This window comes from Ranitomeya imitator, chromosome 5, assembly GCF_032444005.1.
Source record: "Ranitomeya imitator isolate aRanImi1 chromosome 5, aRanImi1.pri, whole genome shotgun sequence".
Lineage (NCBI taxonomy): Eukaryota > Metazoa > Chordata > Amphibia > Anura > Dendrobatidae > Ranitomeya > Ranitomeya imitator.
The window spans coordinates 155945544-155973031 of NC_091286.1; the positions used below are offsets into that span (position 1 = coordinate 155945544).

The 27488-nt window shown below is 44.7% G+C and overlaps 1 protein-coding gene across 2 annotated transcripts in view; it reads right to left on the reverse strand.

Annotated features, from left to right (window-relative positions):
- Window positions 1-1530: 1530 nt before the first annotated feature.
- SMYD3 (SET and MYND domain containing 3) overlaps window positions 1531-27488 on the reverse strand; it is a 1365594-nt gene continuing 1339636 nt past the window's right edge. For both annotated transcript variants that reach the window (XM_069769233.1, XM_069769234.1), the window contains one exon: window positions 1531-1790. In XM_069769233.1, the coding sequence (XP_069625334.1) occupies window positions 1689-1790 (102 nt within the window). In that variant the 3' untranslated portion in view covers window positions 1531-1688. The remainder of the gene's footprint in view (window positions 1791-27488) is intronic.

Genomic DNA, 27488 nt, shown 5'->3' on the forward strand with positions numbered 1-27488 from the left:
CTGCAATTTGGAATCAAGACCAGGTTCAGGACAGAGGCATTGTACGCTATTACCATCTACATGGCCGAAGTACAGAGTCAGGAAAAAAGAATAGAAAAACAGATTCTTCACTTACGGTGAGTACATGAGGCAGCATAAATAGAGCTGATGGCGGTGTGATTTCTGTAGGCAGCTAGGAAGGAGTGGGCTACTAACAATGAGTTAAACCGGTCCTGGAATACTAAGTTGAATCTTACTCTGACCAGGAAGGAGCATGGGGTACGGCACCGTAGTAGAGGATATCAATAGTGGTAGTAGAAAGACTCGGTTACTTTTCAACTGTACTGAACTCCTCTGTTATTCCGTTTACCAAAGCATAAGCCTCTGCCTTATGCGGAAGAAATGGAACAAGAAATGCATGCAGTAAATAACCACCAACAGCCAGCAGTATTGTTGTGGTACCTACAACTGTTAAAATGGTTGTTGGTCTCCCTGATTTGTAACATGAAGTTAAAGTTCCCATAGCATGATATCACTTGTGAACCGAAAAGAGGTAAGTTGTATAACTTCTGTCCCTCATGCTTTCAAGCTGTAAAAACGCTTGACAGTCTTTTACCGTGCATGAATAGAGCGATTGAGGGAGGTATGTGAATTCAACACTGTGCCATGTGGTTGTTGGGGATGGGGTCATGTCTGTTGAGTAGGATCAGCAGGATGTGCAGATGGAGACAGATAACTGCCGTCTGGCGGTGTAGACAGATGTAGCTTTTATTGTGGTACACAATAAAGTCCGGTTGCGGTGGTGCACTACTACCGACTACACAAGGTGGTACAGCAGTGACTGTACGAGCAGCAACTTGACCAGGTGAAAGTAAAGTGGGTACAAAAGTGGATGACTTGGTACACACGTCTGTTAACAAACAATCAGGGATGGATATCTGTAAGGAGGGGAGGAGGCGCAGTCAAAGTACGTGAAGCAGGATGGTTATGGATGACAATGATGGTGATGATGACGCCAACCAGGTATTACTTGAGGGTGCAGCCTGTCTGATGAAAAGATGAGCATGAGAAGAAACAGTTGGAAGACAGCTGGAGACTTGCTGTTATTGCTGACTAGTTTGCCTTTCTCAAATAAGCAGATGATGTTGCTTCATGTGCTGACAAGACACCATGGTTCCTAGTCTATATGAGCTGAGACGTCAACAGCTTATGTTCCTCTTGCAAAGTCTGCAGTCTGGCAAAGAATTATCTCCCACAAATGAGATGCCCACATGTAGGACTCATCGCCACCATGACTAGGCACTGTTGAGCAGCATCACATACTCCACGACTGACTGCAGAACAAGCAGATTCTGACCTAGAGGATCATATACCTGCACTGCACATCACCTGTGCCAAGACCAACACCCCCCTCCTTTTGACATTATTGCCTCAGTCAGCAACCCTGTCTGTTTTCCAGGTCTTGCCAATCACAGATTCATTATTATCGTCATACGCTGATTTGGCTGGCAGTTTTAGATTGACATATGATACGAAATCCTTCACAAAAAATTGGGCTGAAATATGATTCTTTTATTCATAACATATTGATGGCAAAGATGATATTTTGGTACATTTGTTTAATGTTACAGTGTAGACTTATTGCAATATAACCTGATAAAGGGAACAACAGTGAATACTGTTTAGTACAGGGTGAAGTTGGGTTTTCTCTATATTGCTTCCATTCCCATCTCACATTCTCCCAACAGCTCCATCAGCTCCTGCGTCAGACAATGGTCTCTTCCATGTGTAACTTTCATGATTTGAAAGGCCTGAAAAAAATGAAGAATGATAAAAAAGTGTAAAAGAAGAGATATTAATATTAAATAGTTCTAATGTGATATTTCCATTTCAAGACTCAAGGTAGCCTAGTGTCATACAAATACACACTTTCTATAAGTACATTATAGGAACAAAAGTATTTGGACACCACGCTTGACTCCTTAAACAGAGTTTGGCCATACATTATACTGCTCTCAGATGGGGTAGCAAAACCTAGTGACAGAGACTCTGATTCTAGAAAGGACTAGTCAACATGCTATTATGTAGTTCCCCATATTCATGAGCTTTGTATAATCTAACCCTTACCACTGATTGGCCGCTTTCTGACTATGCACAGTGCACACAGAAAGGGGCCAATCAGTGGTGTGGGTGGGGTTATACAGAACACTGCATTCAGAGAACTGCTAGATCTGATTTTATCAAAACTGCAACAAGTAGCCCAGTAAGTTACACATCATTGGAATCTCTTTACCAACATATTGTAACAACTCTGCTGGCATCACAGCATGGCCTCACATCTCTCACACAATCTTACCCACTGCTCCAGGCCATGATGTGCTTTCTCTTTAATGCCAGCTCCATGTTCTGTGTCTCTGCTCTCTGCATGCCTCATGGCTATGTGTGTAGGGGGCCGGCGCCTGAACTCTCTGGTTCTTATAGGAATCAGGTGCACCTGTCCAATCAGTTCCTGACCAATTACCAAGAGGCCTCCTGTATATAGTGCAGCTCCACCCTGTGGTCTGGGCCTGTGCAATGTGTTAGCTCAGTTAGTGTTTAGCTGCTGAGTTTGCCTGGCCTTGCTCTGAGTTACTCCCTCTCTGGAGGCTTTTCTCTGTGCTATTGCCTTGATTTTGTAGTCCGCCCTCCAGGAGGCTGAATATCCTGGTCCCTGTGTCTTTGTCCCTGTGTCTTGTTCTATTGCCTTGTCTGTACTTTGTCTTTTCTCGGTCTCCTTGTCTGTAGCTTCCTTCCCTGCTTTCTTTCCTTGTGTTTTCTGTCTGCTTACACTCCGCACTCTTGCGGCTCTGCACTCAGACCTTGCTTCACACTCTCTGGCTTTGCTCTGTGGCTCCGCTCTTTTCGGTACTATCTGGCTCCGCCTCCTGTGTTTCTGCACTTGGCTCTGTCTCTGCTCTTGGCTCCGCCTCCAGCGTCTCCGCTCTTGGCGTTACCTCCAGCGTCTCCGCTCTTGGCTCCGCCTCCAGCATCTCCGCTCTTGGCTCCGCCTCCAGCGTCTCCGCTCTTGGCTCCACCTCCAGCGTCTCCGCTCTTGGCTCCACCTCCAGCGTCTCCGCTCTTGGCTCCGCCTCCAGCGTCTCCGCTCTTGGCTCCGCCTCCAGCGGCTCCGCCTCTTGCGGCTCCGTCCTTGGCTCTGCCTTCTCCTTCTCTTCTCTTAGTTCCACCTTCTACTTGTTACTTGGTCTTCCTGTGTGAACAGGTCCCTACCTGTTCCTTCATTCTCCTTTCCTTCTGGCTTGTTTCCGTACCTGCATCTTCTGTGTGTACAGGTCCCTACCTGTTCCTTCATTACACTCACAATAGGACTGCACTCGGGTGTCATCAGAGTGCAGCCTGATTCATACACCACATCAACCCGTCCTGTGTTCCTGCCAGTCCTGCCGTTCCTGCCCTGCCTTCCAGTCCTGTGTTCTCTGCAGTGCCTCCCAATCCTGTGTTCCTGCCAGTCCTGCCGTTCCTGCCCTGCCTTCCAGTCCTGTGTTCCTACTGTCCTAGCCAGTCCTGTTTCCTGCCGTGTCTCTGCCAGCCCTGTCTCAGCCGTGCCAGCCTACTCGTCTGTGTTCCAGCCGTGCTCTTCTGCCAGTCCTGCCTAATGCCCGCACCAATCCAGGTGTTCCTGTCTCCCAAGTGGGATCAGCAGCCACAGCCAGACACCACCCTGGAGTAGCACCTGGCAGCTGCCTGCTGCACAAGCCTGTCCTCACCATCAGAGGCTCCAGTGAAAACCCAGGCAGCTGTCATAGTCACGCCCCTTCCAGGGTAGTCTGGTTTGTGGCACAGTGGGGCCACAAACCCCCCGAGCTCACGCCCACCAGTCAGGGCGTGAGCGTGACACATATCATGTCAACCTCAGATGGGAAAGCAAATTTCCTTTAAGATCTGGGCGATTTTCATTTTCATGTTTTTGGTTTCTCTTTTCCTTCCAATAGACATAATGTTTTTTTATATATTCAATTATGGAATACCACAAAAGAAAAGAAGTGAAGAAGGAATAGTATTAAAAATAATAGATTTATTAGTAAATATATTAAAATAAGAATAAATATTACAAAAAGACACCAAAAAAAGGGGAGGGGGGGTTAAAACCACTAGACTGTGAAGGGGATAGCACTGCATAAATCCACCAGGTTAATAAAGTGAAATTAACCAATTTATATCATAAAAGGATGAAATCTACTATATAAAGCTGAATGTGTGTGTGTGTGTGTGTGTGTATGTCCGGGATTGGCATCTGCACCGTCGCAGCTACAGCCACAAAATTTTGCACAGTCACACGTCTGGACCCCGAGAGCGTCATAGGCTATATTGTGAGGCGAAATTTTAACCCCACGCGTTCCAATTCACCAAACAATTTTGCCCCTATCTACATAATGGGGAAACAAGTGAAAGGAAAAGTGTTGGAGGCGTCGCAGCTACAGCAACAAAATTTTGCACAGTCACACGTCTGGACCCCGAGAGCGTCATAGGCTACGTTGTGAGGTGAAATATTAACCCCGCGCTTTCCAATTCACCAAACAATTTTGCCCCTATCTACATAATGGGGAAAAAAGTGAAAGGAAAAGTGTTGGAGGCGTCGCAGCTACAGCAACAAAATTTTGCACAGTCACACGTCTGGACCCTGAGAGCGTCATAGGCTTCGTTGTGAGGTGAAATTTTAACCCCGCGCGTTCCAATTCACCAAACAATTTTGCCCCTATCTACATAATGGGGAAAAAAGTGAAAGGAAAAGTGTTGGAGGCGTCGCAGCTACAAAAACAAAATTTTGCACAGTCACACGTCTGGACCCCGAGAGCGTCATAGGCTATATTGTGAGGCGAAATTTTAACCCCGCGCGTTCCAATTCACCAAACAATTTTGCCCCTATCTACATAATGGGGAAAAAAGTGAAAGGAAAAGTGTTGGAAGCGTCGCAGCTACAGCAACAAAATTTTGCACAGTCACACGTCTGGACCCTGAGAGCGTCATAGGCTACGTTGTGAGGTGAAATATTAACCCCGCGCGTTCCAATTCACCAAACAATTTTGCCCCTATCTATATAATGGGGAAAAAGTGAAAGGAAAAGTGTTGGAGGCGTCGCAGCTACAGCCACAAAATTATGCACAGTCACACGTCTGGACCCCGAGAGCGTCATAGGCTATGTTGTGAGGTGAAATTTTAACCCCGCGCGTTCCAATTGACCAAACAATTTTGCCCCTATCTACATAATGGGAAAAAATGAAAGGAAAAGTGTAGGAGGCAAATTGACAGCTGCCAGATGTGAACAAGGGTGACTTAAAGAATGAGAGCGATGGCGCCAAAGAGTATATACCGTACAGTTGCTAAGGTGGGGCCCCGACATGGGATACTCACCACACACGGGGATATGAACACACACAAAATGCGCCACACACTACCACGTGCTTGAACACATATTACCCTCAGCACACATTTCACCACAAATACACCAACCTCGCCACATAAAAGTCAAAACACAAAAGTCGCCACTCAAAACTCGCCACGCGCAGAACTCGCCACATGCAAAAACTAGGCACTTGCAAAACTCGCCACAAGTGCAAAATTCTCCTCATGAAAAACTCGCCACACGCAAAACTTGCACACGCGGAAAAATTGCCACATGCACAAAAGTTGCAACACATGCAAAAGTTGCCTCACACAAAACTTGCACATACTCAAAAGGCACCACACATAATACTCGCAACGCGCAAAACTCGCCATGCGCAAAACTTGCTGCACACAACTTGCTACACTAACCTGTCACATGCAACTCGACACACAAAAAGTTGCTACACGCATGTTGCTACACAAAACTCATCTCACAAAAGTCGCTACATGCATATCGCCACACGCAACTCAACACACACAACTTGACAAACGAAACTCGCCCTAAAACACACACAAGTCTGGTATTATCCTTCAAAAATAAAAATCTGATTAATAAGCAGACAAACTACAACAATTGCACCATATAGGAAATACGGCAGCTGTCAGTCACATGACCTGTCTATTATGTGTATGTGTGAGCAAATATATACTGCCAGGGGGAGGGCTTCCTGTTGGCTGGGGATTTATCAGGCTGCCAATTTAGCTTACAAATACTGAGGTAAAAATACTGAGCAAATAACGTGTGAACGAGGTCTATTACAGGAGGAGATGACACACAGGTATATACTATATACAGGGGAGATGACACACAGATATATACTATATACAGGAGAGATGACACACAGGTATATACTATATAGAGGAGGAGATGACATATAGGTACATATATATACAGGAGGAGATGACATACAGGTATATACTATATACAGGAGGAGATGACATACAGGTATATGCTATATATAGAAGATGACATGCAGGTATATACTATATGCAGGAGGAGATGACACTCAGATATATACTATATACAGGGGAGATGACACACAGGTATATACTATATATAGGAGGAGATGACATACAGGTATATGCTATATATAGAAGATGACATGCAGGTATATACTATATGCAGGAGGAGATGACACTCAGATATATACTATATACAGGGGAGATGACACACAGGTATATACTATATACAGGAGGAGATGACATACAGGTATATACTTTATATAGGAGATGACATTCAGGTATATACTATATACAGGGAAGATGACATACAGGTATATACTATATACAGGAGATGACATACAGATGTATACTATATATAAGGGAGATGACAAACATGTATATACTGAGGTGATGAGGTGAAAATGAGAGGTGTGAGGTGAAAATGAAAAGGTGTGAGTGCAAAATGAGAGGAGTGAGGAAAAATAGTGGAGTGATCAGAAAATGACAGATGTGAGGTTGAAATGACAAGTGTTAGGGGGGAATGAGAGGAGTGAGGGAGAAAATGAGAGGTGTGAGGGAGAAAATGAGAGATGTGAGGGGGAAAATGAAAGATGTGATTGGGAAAATGAGAGGCGTGATCGGAAAATAAGAGAAGTGAGGTGCTATAACTAACCACAGATATTTACTATGCCCAGGCAACGCCGGGCTCTTCAGCAGACAAACTACAACAATTGCACCATATAGGAAATACGGCAGCTGTCAGTCACATGACCTGTCTATTATGTGTATGTGTGAGCTAATATATACTGCCAGGGGGAGGGCTTCCTGTTGGCTGGGGATTTATCAGGCTGCCAATTTAGCTTACAAATACTGAGGTAAAAATACTGAGCAAATAACGTGTGAACGAGGTCTAATACAGGAGGAGATGACACACAGGTATATACTATATACAGGGGAGATGACACACAGGTATATACTATATAGAGGAGGAGATGACATATAGGTACATATATATACAGGAGGAGATGACATACAGGTATATACTATATACAGGAGGAGATGACATACAGGTATATGCTATATATAGAAGATGACATGCAGGTATATACTATATGCAGGAGGAGATGACACTCAGATATATACTGTATACAGGGGAGATGACACACAGGTATATACTATATACAGGAGGAGATGACATACAGGTATATGCTATATATAGAAGATGACATGCAGGTATATACTATATGCAGGAGGAGATGACACTCAGATATATACTATATACAGGAGGAGATGACATACAGGTATATACTATATATAGAAGGAGATGACACACAGGTATATACTATATACAGGAGGAGATGACATACAGGTATATACTATATATAGAAGGAGATGACATTCAGGTATATACTATATATAGGGGAGATGACACACAGCAGGTATATACTATATACAGGGGAGATGATATACAGGTATATACTATATACAGGAGATGACATACAGATGTATACTATATATAAGGGAGATGACAAACATGTATATACTGAGGTGATGAGGTGAAAATGAGAGGTGTGAGGTGAAAATGAAAAGGTGTGAGTGCAAAATGAGAGAAGTGAGGAAAAATAGTGGAGTGATCAGAAAATGACAGATGTGAGGTTGAAATGACAAGTGTTAGGGGGGAATGAGAGGAGTGAGGGAGAAAATGAGAGGTGTGAGGGAGAAAATGAGAGATGTGAGGGGGAAAATGAAAGATGTGATTGGGAAAATGCGAGGCGTGATGGGAAAATAAGAGAAGTGAGGTGCTATAACTAACCACAGATATTTACTATGCCCAGGCAACGCCGGGATCTTCAGCTAGTATATCTAATATATAAAGCTGAATGTGTGTGTGTATGTGTGTGTGTATGTATGTCCGAAATTGGCATCTGCACCGTCGCAGCTACAGCTACAAAATTTTGCACAGTCACACGTCTGGACCCCGAGAGCGTCATAGGCTATGTTGTGAGGCAAAATTTTAACCCCGCGCATTCCAATTCACCAAACAATTTTGCCCCTATCTATATAATGGGGAAAAAGTGAAAGGAAAAGTGTTGGAGGCGTCGCAGCTACAGCCACAAAATTATGCACAGTCACACGTCTGGACCCCGAGAGCGTCATAGGCTATGTTGTGAGGTGAAATTTTAACCTCGCGCTTTCCAATTCACCAAACAATTTTGCCCCTATCTACATAATGGGGAAAAGTGAAAGGAAAAGTGTTGGAGGCAAATTGACAGCTGCCAGATGTGAACAAGGGGGACTTAAAGGGAACCCGTCACCCCGAAAATCGGGGGTGAGGTAAGCCCACCGGCATCAGGGGCTTAGCTACAGCATTCTGTAATGCTGTAGATAAGCCCCCGATGTTACCTGAAAAAGGAGAAAAAGACGTTAGATTATACTCACCCAGGGGCGGTCCCGCTGCTGGTCAGGTCGGATGGGCGTCTCCGGTCCGCTGCGGCGCCTCCCATCTTCTTTCCATGACGTCCTCTTCTGATCTTCAGCCACGGCTCCGGCGCAGGCGTACTTTGCTCTGCCCTGTTGAGGGCAGAGGATAGTACTGCAGTGCGCAGGCGCCGGAAAGGCCAGAGGTCCGGCGCCTGCGCACTGCAGTACTTTGTCTGCCACCAACAGGGCAGAGCAAAGTACGCCTGCGCCGGAGCCGTGGCTGAAGATCAGAAGAGGACGTCATGGAAAGAGGATAGGAGGCGCCGCAGCGGACCGGAGACGCCCATCCGACCTGACCAGCAGCGGGACCGCCCCTGGGTGAGTATAATCTAACGTCTTTTTCTCCTTTTTCAGGTAACATCGGGGGCTTATCTACAGCATTACAGAATGCTGTAGATAAGCCCCTGATGCCGGTGGGCTTACCTCGCCCGCGATTTTCGGGGTGACAGGTGCCCTTTAAAGAATGAGAGCGATGGCGCCAAAGAGTATATACCGTACAGTTGCTAAGGTGGGGCCCCGACATGGGATACTCACCACACACGGGGATATGAACACACACACAAAATGTGCTTGAACACATATCACCCTCAGCACACATTTCACCACACATACACCAACCTCGCCACATAAAAGTCGAAACAAAAAGTCGCCGCTCAAAACTCGCCATGTGCAAAACTCGCCATATGCAAAAACTAGGCTCACGCAAAACTCGCCACAAGTGCAAAACTCACCTCATGGAAAAATCGCCACACGCAAAACTTGCACACGCGGAAAAATTGCCACATGCACAAAAGTTGCAACACATGCAAAAGTTGCCTCACACAAAACTTGCACATACTCAAAAGGTACTACACATAAAACTCACCACGCGCAAAACTCGCCATGCGCAAAATTTGCTGCACACAACTTGCTACACTAACCTGTCACATGGAACTCGACACACAAAAAGTTGCTACACGCATGTTGCCACACAAAACTCATCTCACAAAAGTCGCTACATGCATGTCGCCACACGCAACTCAACACACACAACTTGACAAACGAAACTCGCCCTAAATCACACACAAGTCTGGTATTATCCTTCAAAAATAAAAATCTGATTAATAAGCAGACAAACTACAAGAGCAACAAATGTTCCATATAGGAAATACGGCAGCTGTCAGTCACATGACCTGTCTATTATGTGTATGTGTGAGCTAATATATACTGCCAGGGGGAGGGCTTTCTGTTGGCTGGGGATTTATCAGGCTGCCAATTTAGCTTACAAATACTGAAGTAAAAATACTGACCAAATAACGTGTGAATGCGGTCTAATACAGGAGGAGATGACACACAGGTATATACTATATACAGGAGAGATGGCACACAGGTATATACTATATACAGGAGGAGATGACACACAGATATATACTATATACAGGAGGAGATGACACACAGATATATACTATATACAGGAGGAGATGACATACAGGTATATACTATATACAGGGGAGATGACATACAGGTATATACTATATACAGGAGCAGATGACCTACAGGTATATACTATATACAGGAGGAGATTACCTACAGGTATATACTATATACAGGAGGAGATGACACACAGGTATATACTATATACAGGAGCAGATTACCTACAGGTATATACTATATACAGGAGGAGATGACACACAGGTATATACTATAAACAGGAGCAGATGACCTACAGATATATACTATGTACATGAGGAGATGACACACAGGTATATACTATATACAGGAGCAGATGACCTACAGGTATATACTATATACAGGAGGAGATGACATACAGGTATATGCTATATAGAAGATGACATACAGGTATATACTATATACAGGAGGAGATGACACACAGATATATACTATATATAGAAGGAGAAGACATACAGGTATATACTATATATAGGAGGAGATGCCATACAGGTATATACTATATACAGGGGAGATGACAAACAGGTATATACTATATACAGGAGATGACATACAGGTGTATACTATATATAAGGGAGATGACAAACATGTATATACTGAGGTGAAAATGAGAGGTGTGAGGTGAAAATGAAAAGGTGTGATTGCAAAATGAGAGGAGTGAGGGAAAATAGTGAAGTGATCGGAAAATGACAGATGTGAGGTCGAAATGACAAGTGTTAGGGGGGAATGAGAGGAGTGAGGGAGAAAATGAGAGGTGTGAGGGAGAAAATGAGAGATGTGAGGGGGAAAATGAAAGATGTGATTGGGAAAATGAGATGCATGATGGGAAAATAAGAGAAGTGAGGTGCTATAACTAACCACAGATATTTACTATGCCCAGGCAACGCCGGGCTCTTCAGCTAGTGATGATATAAAGTGAGATCAAAAATTCAGGCAAAGGTACACAGTAATCGTATATATGCACCTACAGGAAATCAATCAAATCAAATCAAAAATATCCCATTCATTTGGTCTTCCCGATAAGAGGAGTGGATAGGAATGTATGTCCAGCATACAACATCTAGTTGTTAATAAACTGGGAAATAAAAGCACTATGTACGCCAAAAAAGAGAAGCACCAAAAGTGGGGAAAGAAAATTCCCGTATCATGGGCTGATTACCTGCAGTGCGAAAGTAAACCTAGTGGTGCCTTGCACTGATGGTGGAGTGCCAATGCTGTTCCCTCGTGCCCGACAAGCGCTGTTTCGCAAAAGCTTCTTCTGATGTGGCAGGACAAGTTAGAAAGGTATTTGGGGGGGGGGGGGGGTTATGCGGTGTGCCGAGGAAAAAGGAAGCCGGAAGTGTCTCTGACAAATTCATGAGTGCGCACGCAAGTAGGGCTATCCCACCTTACCAAGTGACTTCCGGACATGCGCTCCGTGACACACAGTGGAACGCACTGTGGTCACGTGGATCGGCGCTCCCGGAAGTCAGATGGGGCGTACGAAACCTGCGCATGCGCCGGGAGAAATCACAGGACACTCCGAGGAAGAGGGGGATTAGGCTGGTGCTTGCGCAATAAACACTAATTGAGCACATAGAAGATGAAGGGGAGGAGAAAGTTAAATCAGCGTATTGCGCAGAAATGACCGTACTGAAAGGGTGGAACATGGGAGGGAAGAAGGACTCACACTTACAAAAGAGGGATTGCGGGAAATAGAAATAAAAATAATAGGAATAGGAATAAATGAAATCCCTGCTGGGGATGGAGAAAAGAATCAATGATGTGAATACGGGTGGGATGGGGAAGGTGACGTGTAAAACGTTGAATGTTGAAGCGGTACCTTGCATTACCGCATAGAAATTAGTACATGACAGGTGAATAAATATGTGATCAGGAGAAAGTGATAAGGATAAGGAAGGTAAGTGAAACCAGGGATTCAAGCTTCAGGAGGCTAATTTGCATATTCCAGGTGCCTTCTGGGAGAAGCGAAGTCTCCCTAAGCTAGAAGATCGTTGCGTACAGCCGGGACCAGCTGCTTCGAAAGCATCACCAAACCAGGGATTCAAGCTTCAGGAGGCTAATTTGCATATTCCAGGTGCCTTCTGGGAGAAGCGAAGTCTCCCTAAGCTAGAAGATCGTTGGGTACAGCCGGGACCAGCTGCTTCGAAAGCATCACCAAACCGCGCGCCGTAATTTTTGCCTGTAGGACATTATTGCAAGAGAGCTTGGCTGAGTAGATTACACAAGAAGGAAAACACACAGCAAGTCAGCAGGATCTAGGAGCAACATGGCAGATGTGACAACCTACATGGTGAGCTGCAGCATGTGCTACATGTTCACAGATCGACCAGAAGAAGAATCCAATTTCACCTGTCAGAAGTGTAGACTAGTGGCCCTTTTAGAAGAAAAGGTGCGGGGTCTGGAAGAAAGAATAGCAACTTTGAAACTCATCAAAGAGAATGAAGACTTTCTAGACAGAACAGAAGCATCTCTACTGGTCACAGAAGGTGCAAAAAGTGTCAGAGAACCTCCAAAAGCAGATGAGTGGAAGCATGTGACCAAAAGAAGCAAGAAGACCATGGAGAAATCACCAACCACACAACTGAAGAACCGATATCAAATCTTTGTAGAGGATGAAGATGGCACACCTAAGAATGAAGCAATACCAGCAAGCAAAAAAGAAAAGGGCACACAGCAACAAGTGACAGCAAAAAGTACAGCCAAGAAGCAACGAAGAGTGGTGGTGGTGGGAGACTCACTACTGAGAGGCACCGAAGCAGCCATCTGCAGACCGGACATAACTGCAAGAGAAGTATGCTGCCTTCCAGGTGCGATGATCAAGGATGTGACCGATAGGATACCAAAGCTCTTCAGCTCCAAGGACGTCCACCCATTTCTTCTGATACATGTTGGCACCAATGACACGGCAAGGAAGGACCTACCGACAATCTGCAAGGACTTTGAAGAGTTGGGGAAGAAAGTAAAGGAACTGGATGCACAGGTAGTTTTTTTCTTCTATCCTTCCAGTAGACGGGCATGGCACCAGGAGATGGAACAGGATCCTTGATGCAAACAACTGGCTAAGACGATGGTGCAGACAACAAGGATTTGGATTCCTGGACCACGGTGTGAATTACTGGTATGATGGACTCCTCGCCAGAGACGGACTACACCTCAACAAACCTGGGAAACACACATTCGCCAGAAGACTCGCTACACTCATCAGGAGGGCGTTAAACTAGAAGAAGAGGGGACGGGAAGAAAAACATTAGACTCGAACAAAGACGACCCAGGAAAACATACTCAGAAGGGAGGTAAGAACATTTCTAAAACAATCCACAGTGAGGAGATTGGAACAAAACAAAATCCTCTAAACTGCATGCTCGCAAACGCCAGAAGCCTGACAAACAAGATGGAAGAACTAGAAGCAGAAATATCTACAGGTAACTTTGACATAGTGGGAATAACCGAGACATGGTTAGATGAAAGCTATGACTGGGCAGTTAACTTACAGGGTTACAGTCTGTTTAGAAAGGATCGTAAAAATCGGAGAGGAGGAGGGGTTTGTCTCTATGTAAAGTCTTGTCTAAAGTCCACTTTAAGGGAGGATATTAGCGAAGGGAATGAGGATGTCGAGTCCATATGGGTTGAAATTCATGGAGGGAAAAATGGTAACAAAATTCTCATTGGGGTCTGTTACAAACCCCCAAATATAACAGAAAGCATGGAAAGTCTACTTCTAAAGCAGATAGATGAAGCTGCAACCCATAATGAGGTCCTGGTTATGGGGGACTTTAACTACCCGGATATTAACTGGGAAACAGAAACCTGTGAAACCCATAAAGGCAACAGGTTTCTGCTAATAACCAAGAAAAATTATCTTTCACAATTGGTGCAGAATCCAACCAGAGGAGCAGCACTTTTAGACCTAATACTATCTAATAGACCTGACAGAATAACAAATCTGCAGGTGGTTGGGCATTTAGGAAATAGCGACCACAATATTGTGCAGTTTCACCTGTCTTTCACTAGGGGGACTTGTCAGGGAGTCACAAAAACATTGAACTTTAGGAAGGCAAAGTTTGAACAGCTTAGAGATGCCCTTAATCTGGTAGACTGGGACAATATCCTCAGAAATGAGAATACAGATAATAAATGGGAAATGTTTAAGAACATCCTAAATAGGCAGTGTAAGCGGTTTATACCTTGTGGGAATAAAAGGACTAGAAATAGGAAAAACCCAATGTGGCTAAACAAAGAAGTAAGACAGGCAATTAACAGTAAAAAGAAAGCATTTGCACTACTAAAGCAGGATGGCACCATTGAAGCTCTAAAAAACTATAGGGAGAAAAATACTTTATCTAAAAAACTAATTAAAGCTGCCAAAAAGGAAACAGAGAAGCACATTGCTAAGGAGAGTAAAACTAATCCCAAACTGTTCTTCAACTATATCAATAGTAAAAGAATAAAAACTGAAAATGTAGGCCCCTTAAAAAATAGTGAGGAAAGAATGGTTGTAGATGACGAGGAAAAAGCTAACATATTAAACACCTTCTTCTCCACGGTATTCACGGTGGAAAATGAAATGCTAGGTGAAATCCCAAGAAACAATGAAAACCCTATATTAAGGGTCACCAATCTAACCCAAGAAGAGGTGCGAAACCGGCTAAATAAGATTAAAATAGATAAATCTCCGGGTCCGGATGGCATACACCCACGAGTACTAAGAGAACTAAGTAATGTAATAGATAAACCATTATTTCTTATTTTTAGTGACTCTATAGCGACAGGGTCTGTTCCGCAGGACTGGCGCATAGCAAATGTGGTGCCAATATTCAAAAAGGGCTCTAAAAGTGAACCTGGAAATTATAGGCCAGTAAGTCTAACCTCTATTGTTGGTAAAATATTTGAAGGGTTTCTGAGGGATGTTATTCTGGATTATCTCAATGAGAATAACTGTTTAACTCCATATCAGCATGGGTTTATGAGAAATCGCTCCTGTCAAACCAATCTAATCAGTTTTTATGAAGAGGTAAGCTATAGACTGGACCACGGTGAGTCATTGGACGTGGTATATCTCGATTTTTCCAAAGCGTTTGATACCGTGCCGCACAAGAGGTTGGTACACAAAATGAGAATGCTTGGTCTGGGGGAAAATGTGTGTAAATGGGTTAGTAACTGGCTTAGTGATAGAAAGCAGAGGGTGGTTATAAATGGTATAGTCTCTAACTGGGTCGCTGTGACCAGTGGGGTACCGCAGGGGTCAGTATTGGGACCTGTTCTCTTCAACATATTCATTAATGATCTGGTAGAAGGTTTACACAGTAAAATATCGATATTTGCAGATGATACAAAACTATGTAAAGCAGTTAATACAAGAGAAGATAGTATTCTGCTACAGATGGATCTGGATAAGTTGGAAACTTGGGCTGAAAGGTGGCAGATGAGGTTTAACAATGATAAATGTAAGGTTATACACATGGGAAGAGGGAATCAATATCACCATTACACACTGAACGGGAAACCACTGGGTAAATCTGACAGGGAGAAGGACTTGGGGATCCTAGTTAATGATAAACTTACCTGGAGCAGCCAGTGCCAGGCAGCAGCTGCCAAGGCAAACAGGATCATGGGGTGCATTAAAAGAGGTCTGGATACACATGATGAGAGCATTATACTGCCTCTGTACAAATCCCTAGTTAGACCGCACATGGAGTACTGTGTCCAGTTTTGGGCACCGGTGCTCAGGAAGGATATAATGGAACTAGAGAGAGTACAAAGGAGGGCAACAAAATTAATAAAGGGGATGGGAGAACTACAATACCCAGATAGATTAGCGAAATTAGGATTATTTAGTCTAGAAAAAAGACGACTGAGGGGCGATCTAATAACCATGTATAAGTATATAAGGGGACAATACAAATATCTCGCTGAGGATCTGTTTATACCAAGGAAGGTGACGGGCACAAGGGGGCATTCTTTGCGTCTGGAGGAGAGAAGGTTTTTCCACCAACATAGAAGAGGATTCTTTACTGTTAGGGCAGTGAGAATCTGGAATTGCTTGCCTGAGGAGGTGGTGATGGCGAACTCAGTCGAGGGGTTCAAGAGAGGCCTGGATGTCTTCCTGGAGCAGAACAATATTGTATCATACAATTATTAGGTTCTGTAGAAGGACGTAGATCTGGGTATTTATTATGATGGAATATAGGCTGAACTGGATGGACAAATGTCTTTTTTCGGCCTTACTAACTATGTTACTATGTTAAGTGGGGAGATAATGTGACACGTGCAAAACATTAATATTGATGCGGTACGTGATGTTGCCGCATGGAAATGAGTACATAATGAATTATATAAAAGGGAAAAAGAAAAGATATGGGACATAAAGGACCCCCAGCCGGGGTGGTCGCATTAGCACCGCTCCAGGTTGTAAACTGTATATACCCCAGCCATGGAGTACGCCATGGGACTGACTGTATATTGTTGTTTTTTATTTTTTCATTTATTACAGGAGATCAAGGGCATCGTTTTGGCAGAATAATAAAGATGGCAAAACTGTGTTGTCTTTCATTTCATTCTGCATGCATGTGTGTTTATTTAACCCTTTGCAAACTTTAGGATTAGTAATGGATAGGTGTCTTATTGACACCTCTCCTGTTGTGAATTCTGTTATCGAACTCCCTCCTGTGGTCATGAATGGTACTTCGGCGAGTTCTGACCATGGACTCCCTCTAGTGGCTGTGAGTGGAGCTGCTGCTTCTGAGGTTCCTTCCACAGGTGACGTAGTTTATTCTTTGGCTGGCTGCTCTATTTAACTCCACTCAGATCGTTACTCCATGCCAGCTGGCAATGTTCTTGTACTGGTTCAGTTCGCTCTTGGATCTTTCTGGTGACCTGTCTACTCCAGCAGAAGCTAAGTCCCTGCTAGTTAATTATTTGTTCATTGTTTCCTTGTCCAGCTTGCTATCATGAATTTGCCTTGCTAGCTGGAAGCTCTGGGATGCAGAGTGGCACCTCCGCACCGTGAGTCGGTGCGGAGGTCTTTTTGCACTCTGCGCGTGGTCTTTTTGTAGTTTTTTGTGCTGACCGCAAAGATACCTTTCCTATCCTCAGTCTGTTTAGTAAGTCTGGCCTCTCTTTGCTGAAACCTGTTTCATTTCTGTGTTTGTGATTTTCATCTTAACTCACAGTCAATATATGTGGGGGGCTGCCTTTTCCTTTGGGGAATTTCTCTTAGGCAAGGTAGGCTTTATTTTCTTTCTCTAGGGCTAGTTAGCTCTTAGGCTGTGAAGAGGCGTCTAGGCCGAGTTAGGTACGCTCCACGGCTATTACTAGTTGTGTGATAGGATTAGGGGTTGCGGTCAGCAGAGCTCCCACTTCCCAGAGCTTGTCCTGTGTGAGTTTAACCATCAGGTCGTTCCGGGTGCTCCTAACCACCAGGTCCATAACACTCTCCATTACTAATGGGCTTAAAGGGAAGCTGTCACCCCGTTTTTTCAGTAGGAGATAAAAATACCGTTAAATAGGGCCTGAGCTGTGCTTTACAATAGGGTATTTTTTGTCCCCTGATTGCCTACCTATGCTGCCGACATACCTTACAAAAGTGGCCTTTTTCGCCTGTCAATCAGGCTGGTCAGGTCGGATGGGCGTGGTCACAGCGCTGTTTCTCCCCCACATCTTGCTTATGTTCCCGTTGGTGGCATAGTGCTTCTCGCATGCGCAAGTGCCGAATGCACTGCGCAGCTGTAGAAAAAGAGCACGCTCGCCGCTATTCAGCGGTTTCTCGGTGGGTGCGGCCATCTTCCTGAGGCCGCGCGTGCGCAGATGGAGTCTCCTGCTTCCCGGGGCTTCAGGAAAATGGCCGCGGGATGCCGCGCGTGCGCAGATGGACATCGCGGCGGCCATTTTCCTGAAGCCGAGATTCGAACAGGCAACAAGCAGAAAAGACTTGTTTGGGCTAAAGAACACAAGGAATGGACATTAGACCTGTGGAAATCTGTGCTTTGGTCTGATGAGTCCAAATTTGAGATCCTTGGTTCCAACCATCGTGTCTTTGTGCGACCCAGAAAAGGTGAACGGATGGACTCTACATGCCTGGTTCCCACCGTGAAGCATGGAGGAGGAGGTATGATAATGTGGGGGTGCTTTGCTGGTGACACTGTTGGGGATTTATTCAAAATTGAAGGCATACTGAACCAGCATGGCTACCACAGCATCTTGCAGCGGCATGCTATTCCATCTGGTTTGCGTTTAGTTGGACCATCATTTATTTTTCAACAGGACAAGGACCCCAAACACACCTCCAGGCTGTGTAAGGGCTATTTGACCAAGAAGGAGAGTGATGGGGTGCTACGCCAGATGACATGGCTTCCACAGTCACCAGACCTGAACTCAATCGAGATGGTTGGGGTGAGCTTAACCGCAGAGTGAAGGTAAAAGGGCCAACAAGTGTTAAGCATCTCTGGGAACTCCTTCAAGATTATTGGAAGACCAATTCCGGTGACTACCTCTTGAAGCTCATCAAGAGAATGCCAAGAGTGTACAAAGCAGTCATCAAAGCAAAAGGTGGCTACTTTGAAGAACCTAGAATATAAGACATATTTTCAGTTGTTTCACACTTTTTTGTTAAGTACATAATTCCACATGTGTTACCGTATTTTTCGCTTTGTAAGACGCTCCGGATTATAAGACGCACACCAAATTTTGAGGAGAAAAATAGGAAATAAATTGGGGGGACTTCTTATAATCCATGCGTCTTATTGCTTACCAGGGGTTGTGGCTGCGTTGGATCAGGGTCCCAAGGTTGTTGCTGGAGGCAGGAGTGGAGCACTGCTGCAGGCTGGGATGAGGGGGTCTGCAGGGGGGCTCCTGTGCTGCAGGCTGGGATGAGGGGATCTGCAGGGGGGCTCCTGTGCTGCAGGGGGGCTCCTGTGCTGCAGGCTGGGATGAGGGGGTCTGCAGGGATATCTCCGATGCTGCAGGGCTGTGTCCGGTGCTGCGGGGGGGCTCTGCCGACATTTTGTGAAAGGCCAGAGCCCCCGGCAGTTCATGCATGCATTCCTGTGTGGTGGACATCGGGAAAATGGCCGCCGGGAGGCGGCGCATGCACAGATGGAGATCTTGGGACCAAGATCTCGAGAGATGAGATCTCAGTCCTGAAATCTCATCTCCCGAGATTCTGACGGCCATTTTCCCGGAGTCAGTCATACAGGAAAACGTGGATGAATTGCCGGGGGGCTCTGGTCTTTCACAAAATGTCGCCAGAGCCCCCTGCAGCACCGGAGCCTCCAGCATCACCCGAGGCAGCAGCGGACAACCACGGCAGCAGTGGCGGGCAGCAGCGGTGGCGGACAACCGCGGCAGCGGCAGCGGACACCCCCTCATCCCAGCCTGTAACGGTAAGTGGTATATCCGCTTTGTAAGATGCACCCCCATTTCCCCCCCATATTTTGGGGAAATAAAGCGCATCTTACAAAGCGGAAAATACGGTAATTCATAGTTTAGATGCCTTCAGTGTGAATTTACAATTGTCATAGTCATGAAAATACAGATAATTCTTTAAATGAGAAGGTGTGTCCAAACTTTTGGTCTGTACTGTATACAGTTAGGGCAAGAAATATTTGGACAGTGACACAATTTTCGCGAGTTGGGCTCTGCATGCCACCACATTGGATTTGAAATGAAACCTCTACAACAGAATTCAAGTGCAGATTGTAACGTTTAATTTGAAGGGTTGAACAAAAATATCTGATAGAAAATGTAGGAATTGTACACATTTCTTTACAAACACTCCACATTTTAGGAGGTCAAAAGTAATTGGACAAATAAACATAACCCAAACAAAATATTTTTATTTTCAATATTTTGTTGCAAATCCTTTGGAGGCAATCACTGCCTTAAGTATGGAACCCATGGACATCACCAAACGCTGGGTTTCCTCCTTCTTAATGCTTTGCCAGGCCTTTACAGCCGCAGCCTTCAGGTCTTGCTTGTTTGTGGGTCTTTCCGTCTTAAGTCTGGATTTGAGCAAGTGAAATGCATGCTCAATTGGGTTTAGATCTGGAGATTGACTTGGCCATTGCAGAATGTTCCACTTTTTGGCACTAATGAACTCCTGGGTAGCTTTGGCTGTATGCTTGGGGTCATTGTCCATCTGTACTATGAAGCGCCGTCCAATCAACTTTGCAGCATTTGGCTAAATCTGGGCTGAAAGTATATCCCGGTACACTTCAGAATTCATCCGGCTACTCTTGTCTGCTCTTATGTCATCAATAAACACAAGTGACCCAGTGCCATTGAAAGCCATGCATGCCCATGCCATCACGTTGCCTCCACCATGTTTTACAGAGGATGTGGTGTGCCTTGGATCATGTGCCGTTCCCTTTCTTCTCCAAACTTTTTTCTTCCCATCATTCTGGTACAGGTTGATCTTTGTCTCATCTGTCCATAGAATACTTTTCCAGAACTGAGCTGGCTTCTTGAGGTGTTTTTCTGCAAATTTAACTCTGGCCTGTCTATTTTTGGTATTGATGAATGGTTTGCATCTAGATGTGAACCCTTTGTATTTACTGTCATGGAGTTTTCTCTTTACTGTTGACTTAGAGACAGATACACCTACTTCACTGAGAGTGTTCTGGACTTCAGTTGATGTTGTGAACGGGTTCTTCTTCACCAAATTAAGTATGCGGCGATCATCCACCACTGTTGTCATCCGTGGACGCCCAGGCCTTTTTGAGTTCCCAAGCTCACCAGTCAATTCCTTTTTTCTCAGAATGTACCCAACTGTTGATTTTGCTACTCCAAGCATGTCTGCCATCTCTCTGATGGATTTTTTCTTTTTTTTCAGCCTCAGGATGTTCTGCTTCACCTCAATTGAGAGTTCCTTTGACCGCATGTTGTCTGCTCACAGCAACAGCTTCCAAATGCAAAACCACACACCTGGAATCCACCCCTGACCTTTTAACTACTTCATTGATTACAGGTTAACGAGGGAGACGCCTTCAGAGTTAATTGCAGCCCTTAGAGTCCATTGTCCAATTACTTTTGGTCCCTTGAAAAAGAGGACGCTATGCATTACAGAGCTATGATTCCTAAACCCTTTTTCCGATTTGGATGTGGAAACTATCATATTGCAGCTGGGAGTGTGCACTTTCAGCCCATATTACATATATAATTTTATTTCTGAACATGTTTTTGTAAACAGCTAAAATAACAAAACTTGTGTCACTGTCCAAATATTTCTGGCCCTAACTGTATATATATATATATATGTATATATATATATATACACTGCAAAAAAATAAAGGGAACACTTAAACAACAGAATATAACTCCAAGTAAATCAAACTTCTGTGAAATCAAACTGTCCACTTAGGAAGCAACACTGATTGACAATTTCACATGCTGTTGTGCAAATGGAATAGGCACCAAATGGAAATTATTACCAATTATCAAGACACACTCAATAAAGGAGTAGTTCTGCAGGTGGGGACCACAGACCACAACTCAGTACCAATGCTTTCTGGCTGATGTTTTGGTCACTTTTGAATGTTGGTTGTGCTTTCACACTCGTGATAGCATGAGATGGACTCTACAACCCACACAAGTGGCTCAGGTAGTGCAGCTCATCCAGGATGGCACATGAATGCGAGCTGTGGCAAGAAGGTTTGCTGTGTCTGTCAGTGTAGTGTCCAGAGGCTGGAGGCGCTACCAGGAGACAGGCCAGTACACCAGGAGATGTGGAGGGGGTCGTAGAAGGGCAACAAACCAGCAGCAGGACCGCTACCTCAGCCTTTGTGCAAGGAAGAACAGGAGGAGCATTGCCCAGTGATGTAGTATATTGCCCAACCACGTAGTATATTGCCCAGCCACATAGTATATTGCACAGTCACGTAGTATATTGCCCAGCCACGTAGTATATTGTCCAGCCACGTAATATATTGCCTAACCACATAGTATATTGCCCAGCCACGTAGTATATTGCCCAGTTACGTAGTATATTGCCTAGTGACGTAGTATATTGCGCAGCCACGTAGTATATTGCCCAGTGACATAGTATACAGCAGAGCCACGTAATATATTGCCCAGTTACATACTATATTGCCCAGTCACGTAGTATACAGCACAGAGCCACGTAGTATATTGCACAGCAAAGTAGTATACAGCACAGAGCCGCGTAGTATATTGGCCAGTCACGTAGTATATTGACCAGCCAGGTTTGTCACAGGTTAAAAAATAAAAAATAAACATATACTCACCTTTCCGAGGGCCCCTTGTAGTCCACGGCAGCTTCCGGTCCCAGGGATGGTATGAGCGCAGAACCTGAGATGACGTCGCGGTCACATGACCGTGACGTCATGGCAGGTCTTTCTAGCGCAGGTGCGCAGGGCCTGTGATGATGTCACGGTCACATGACCGTGACATCATGGCAGGTCCTTCTGGCGCAGGCGCGCAGGGCATGTGATGACGTCGCGGTCACATGACCATGACGTCATGGCAGGTCCTTCTGCCATACCAACTTTGCCACCGGAACCTGCAACGGAAGATGGTGGCCGCCGCGAGCGACTACGGAGGGTGAGTATAGCGGGTTTGTTTTTTTTCAATTATTTTTAACATTACATTTTTTACTATTGATGCCACATAGGCAGCGTCAATAGTAAAAAGTTGGGGACACACAGGGTTAATAGCGGCGGTAACGGAGTGCGTTACCCGCGGCATAACGCGGTCCGTTACCGCCGGCATTAACCCTGTCTTAGCGGTGACCGGAGGGGAGTATGCGGGCGACAGGCACTGACTGCGGGGAGTAAGGAGCGGCCATTTTCTTCCGGACTGTGCCCGTCGCTGATTGGTCGCGGTAGCCATGACAGGCAGCTGGTGAGACCAATCAGCGAATGAATAAGCGTGACAGAAGGACTGACAGAAAGACGGAAGTGACCCTTAGACAATTATATAGTAGATATATATATATATATATATATACACATACACACACTACCGTTCAAAAGTTTAGGGTCACTTAGAAATTTACTTATTTTTGAAAGAAAAGCAGTTTTTTTTCCAATGAAGCTAACATTAAATGATTCAGAAATAATAATAATAATAATTTTTATTTATATAGTGCCAACATATTCCGCAGCACTTTACAATTAGGCGGGGACATGTAAATTCAATACAAGTTAAGACAATTTAAACAGTGACATTAGGAATGAGGTCCCTGCTCGCAAGCTTACAATCTACAAGGAAATGGGGGGACACAATAGGTGAAAAGTGCATGTTATTTCAGGTCTGGCAATTATAATAAACTAGATTGTGGCCCGATTCTAACGCATCGGGTATTCTAGAATATGCATGTCCCCGTAGTATATGGACAATGATGATTCCAGAATTCGAGGCACACTGTGCCCGTCGCTGATTGGTCGAGGCAACCTTTATGACATCATCGTCACCATGGCAACCATTATGACATCTACGTCGATACTGTGCCCGTCGCTGAATCAGAAACGTGAGATGTCTACGTCCTTTATGACATCATCGTCGCTGTGCCCGTTGCTGATTGGTCGAGGCCTGGCGGCCTCGACCAATCAGAGAGCCGGGATTTCCAGGACAGACAGACAGACAGACAGAAAGACAGACAGACAGAAAGACAGACAGACAGAAAGACAGAAAGACAGACGGAAAAACCCTTAGACAATTATATATATAGATAGGGATTTTCATACAAAGCTGCATGATCCGGTCTTCAGCCCGTGTGTTTAAGTGCAATAGTCAAGTATCAAGTGCAGTGATCATGTGTATGGAGGGTGTGGAGACAGATGAATAGTAGGGTGCAGATTCAGAGTAATATTTGGAAGGAGGGAACAGGACAAAGTTAGTTTACTGAGTAGTTGATGTGGTAGGCTTGTTTGAAGAGATAGGTTTTCAAAGCACGCTTGAATAGGTCGGGGCTAGGTATCAGTCTGATCGTCTGGGGAAGTGCATTCCACAGAACTGGCGCAGCACGAGAGAAGTCTTGGCGACAGAGGTGTGAGGTTCGGATTACAGGGGATGTTAGTCTTAGGTCATTTGTAGAATGGAGGGCACGTGTAGGGCGATAGACGGAGATGAGAGAGGAGATATAAGGCGGTGCAGAACTGTGGAGAACTTTGTGGGTGAGAGAGATGAGTTTATACTGGACCCTGTAGCGAATGGGTATCCAGTGTAATGACTGGCACAAGATGGAGGCATTGGTGAAGCGGCTGGACAGAAATATGACTCTAGCTGCAGCATTCAAGATGGATTGGAGATGAGAAAGTTTGGTAAGAGAGAGACCGATCAGAAGAGAGTTGCAGTAGTCCAGACGAGAATGAATGAGAGCGACAGTAAGAGTCTCAGCAGTATCAACAGTGAGAAAAGGTCAGATCCTGGAGATGTTTTTAAGATGCAGGTGACAAGAGCGAGTGAGTGATCGGATATAGGGAGTAAAGGAAAATTCGGTGTCGAATATGACCCCAAGACAGCGGGCATGCTACTTGGGAGTTATGGTTGGACCCTCCAGGGTAATTTCGATGTTGGGTAGAGTGAGGTTAGTAGAAGGGAGAAACACAAGAAGTTCTGTTTTGGAGAGATTAAGTTTCAGGTAGAGGGAGGACATGATGTTAGAGACAGCAGACAGACAATCCTTGGTATTTTGAATTATGGTATGGGTGATGTCAGGGGAAGAAGTGCATAATTGGGTGTCATCAGCAAAGAGATGATACTGGAACCCAAATCTGCTGATTGTTTGTCCAATAAGGGCCGTGTAAAGAGAGAAGAGGAGGGGGCCTAGGACTGAGCCTTGCAGAACCCCGATAGTAAGGGGACAAGGAGAGGAAGAGGAGCTGGCAAAAGATACAGTGAATGAGCGGTCAGAGAGGTAGGAGGAGAACCAGGAGAGGGCTGTGTCCTTGAGGCCTATAGAGCGGAGCATAGTGAGGAGGAGCTGGTGATCCACAGTGTCAAATGCGGCAGAGAGATCCAGGAGAATCAGCAGAGACCAATGACCTTTGGATTTAGCTGTTATTAGGTCATTAGAGACTTTAGTGAGGGCAGTTTCAGTGGAGTGTAAAGAGCGGAAACCAGATTGTAAGGGGTCAAGAAGAGAGTTTTCCGAGAGATAGCGGATTAGACGGGAGTGGACCAAGTGTTCCAGGAGTTTATAGATGAAGGAAAGGTTAGAGACAGGTCTGTAGTTAGCAGTGCAGTACTGGTCCAGGGATGGCTTTTTAAGTAAAGGGGTTACGATGGCATGTTTAAATGAGGAGGGAAAGATACCTGAAGAAAGAGAGAGGTTAAATATTTTAGTCAGGTGAGTGGTGACCACTGGTGAGAGAGACTGCAGGATATGTGAAGGAATGGGGTCACTGTTGCAGGTTGTAGGCCGAGCAGAAGCAAGGAGCTTGGAAACTTCTTCTTCTGAAACAGGCTCAAAGATGTCTAGTGAGCTTGAGGTGCGGCAGGGAAGAGGATCCAGGCACTGAGGAGATTTCTACACATTGTTAATGTGATAAATGACAATTCTAGCTGCAAACATCTGGTTTCTAATGCAATATCTTCATAGGTGTATAGAGGCCCATTTCCAACAACCATCACTCTAGTGTTCTTATGGTACTTTGTGCTTGCTAACTGTGTAAGAAGGCTAATGGATGGTTAGAATACCCTTGCAAACCCTTGTACAAGTATGTTAGCACAGCTGAAAACAGGTTGGATGATTAGACAACCTATAAACCTGACCTTCATTTGAGCTCGTTGAGAATTTGGAGCATTACATTTTTTGGTTCCATTAAACTCTCAAAATGGCCAGAAAAAAAGAACTTTCATATGAAACTCGACAGTCTATTCTTGTTCTCAGAAATGAAGGCTATTCTATGCATGAAATTGCCAAGAAACTGAAAATTTCCTACAATGGTATATACTACTCCCTTCAGAGGAGAGCAGAAACAGGCTCGAACCAGAGTAGAAAGAGAAGTGGGAGGCCCCGCTGCACAACTGAGCAACAAGACAAGTACATTAGAGTCTGTAGTTTGAGAAATCGACGCCTCACAGGTCCTCAACTGGCAGCTTCATTACATAGTACACGCAAAACGCCAGTGTCAATGTCTACAGTGGAGAGGTGACTCCGGGATGCTGGCCTTCAGGGCAGAGTAACAAAGAAAAAGCCATATCTGAGACTGGCTAATAAAAGGAAAATATTAATATGGGCAAAAGAACACAGACATTGGACAGAGGAAGATTGGAAAAAATTATTATGGAAAGACGAATCCAAGTTTGAGGTGTTTGGATCACACAGAAGAACATTTGTGAGATGCAGAACAACTGAAAAGATGCTGGAAGAGTGCCTGACGCCATCTGTCAAGCATGGTGGAGGTAATGTGATGGTATGGGGTTGCTTTGGTGCTGGTAAACTGGTAGATTTGTACAAGGTAAAAGGGATATTGAATAAGGAAGGCTATCACTCCATTTTGCAACGCCATGCCATACGCTGTGGACAGCGCTTGATTGGAGCCAATTTCATCCTATAACAGGGCAATGACCCAAAGCACACCTCCAAATTATGCAAGAACTATTTAGGGAAGAAGCAGGCAGCTGGCATTCTATCTGTAATGGAGTGGCCAGCGCAGTCACCAGATCTCAGCCCCATTGAGCTGTTGTGGGAGCAGCTGGACCGTATGGTACGCAAAAATTGCCCACCAAGCCAAACCAATTTATGGGAAGGGCTTCTGGAAGCATGGGGTGAAATTTCTCCAGAATACCTCAGCAAATTAACTGCTAGAATGCCAAAGGTCTGCAATGTTGCAATTGCTGCAAAGGGAACATTATTTGACGAAAGTTAAGTTTGAAGGAGAAAATTATTATTTCAAATAAAAATCTTTTTTTCGAACCTTGTCAATGTCTGGACTAGATTTTCAATTCATCTGCAACTCTTTTGATTAATAAAAGTATGAGTTTTCATGGAAAACACAAAATTGTCTGGGTGACCCTAAACTTTTGGGTCACACATATATATTATGTATTTATTGTGTGTCCTGACTACATACAACTCAGTGGGGGTCACACACAAATCTCTGAAATTCTCAATGGCCTTAGTAACCTTAATGTTAGGTTGATATGGTGTGATCATTAGATCAGGCCAGGGCCCTGATGTATCACATATCCCACATATCTCTCATACTTCCAGAATAGAGGGAATGAAAAAAGAC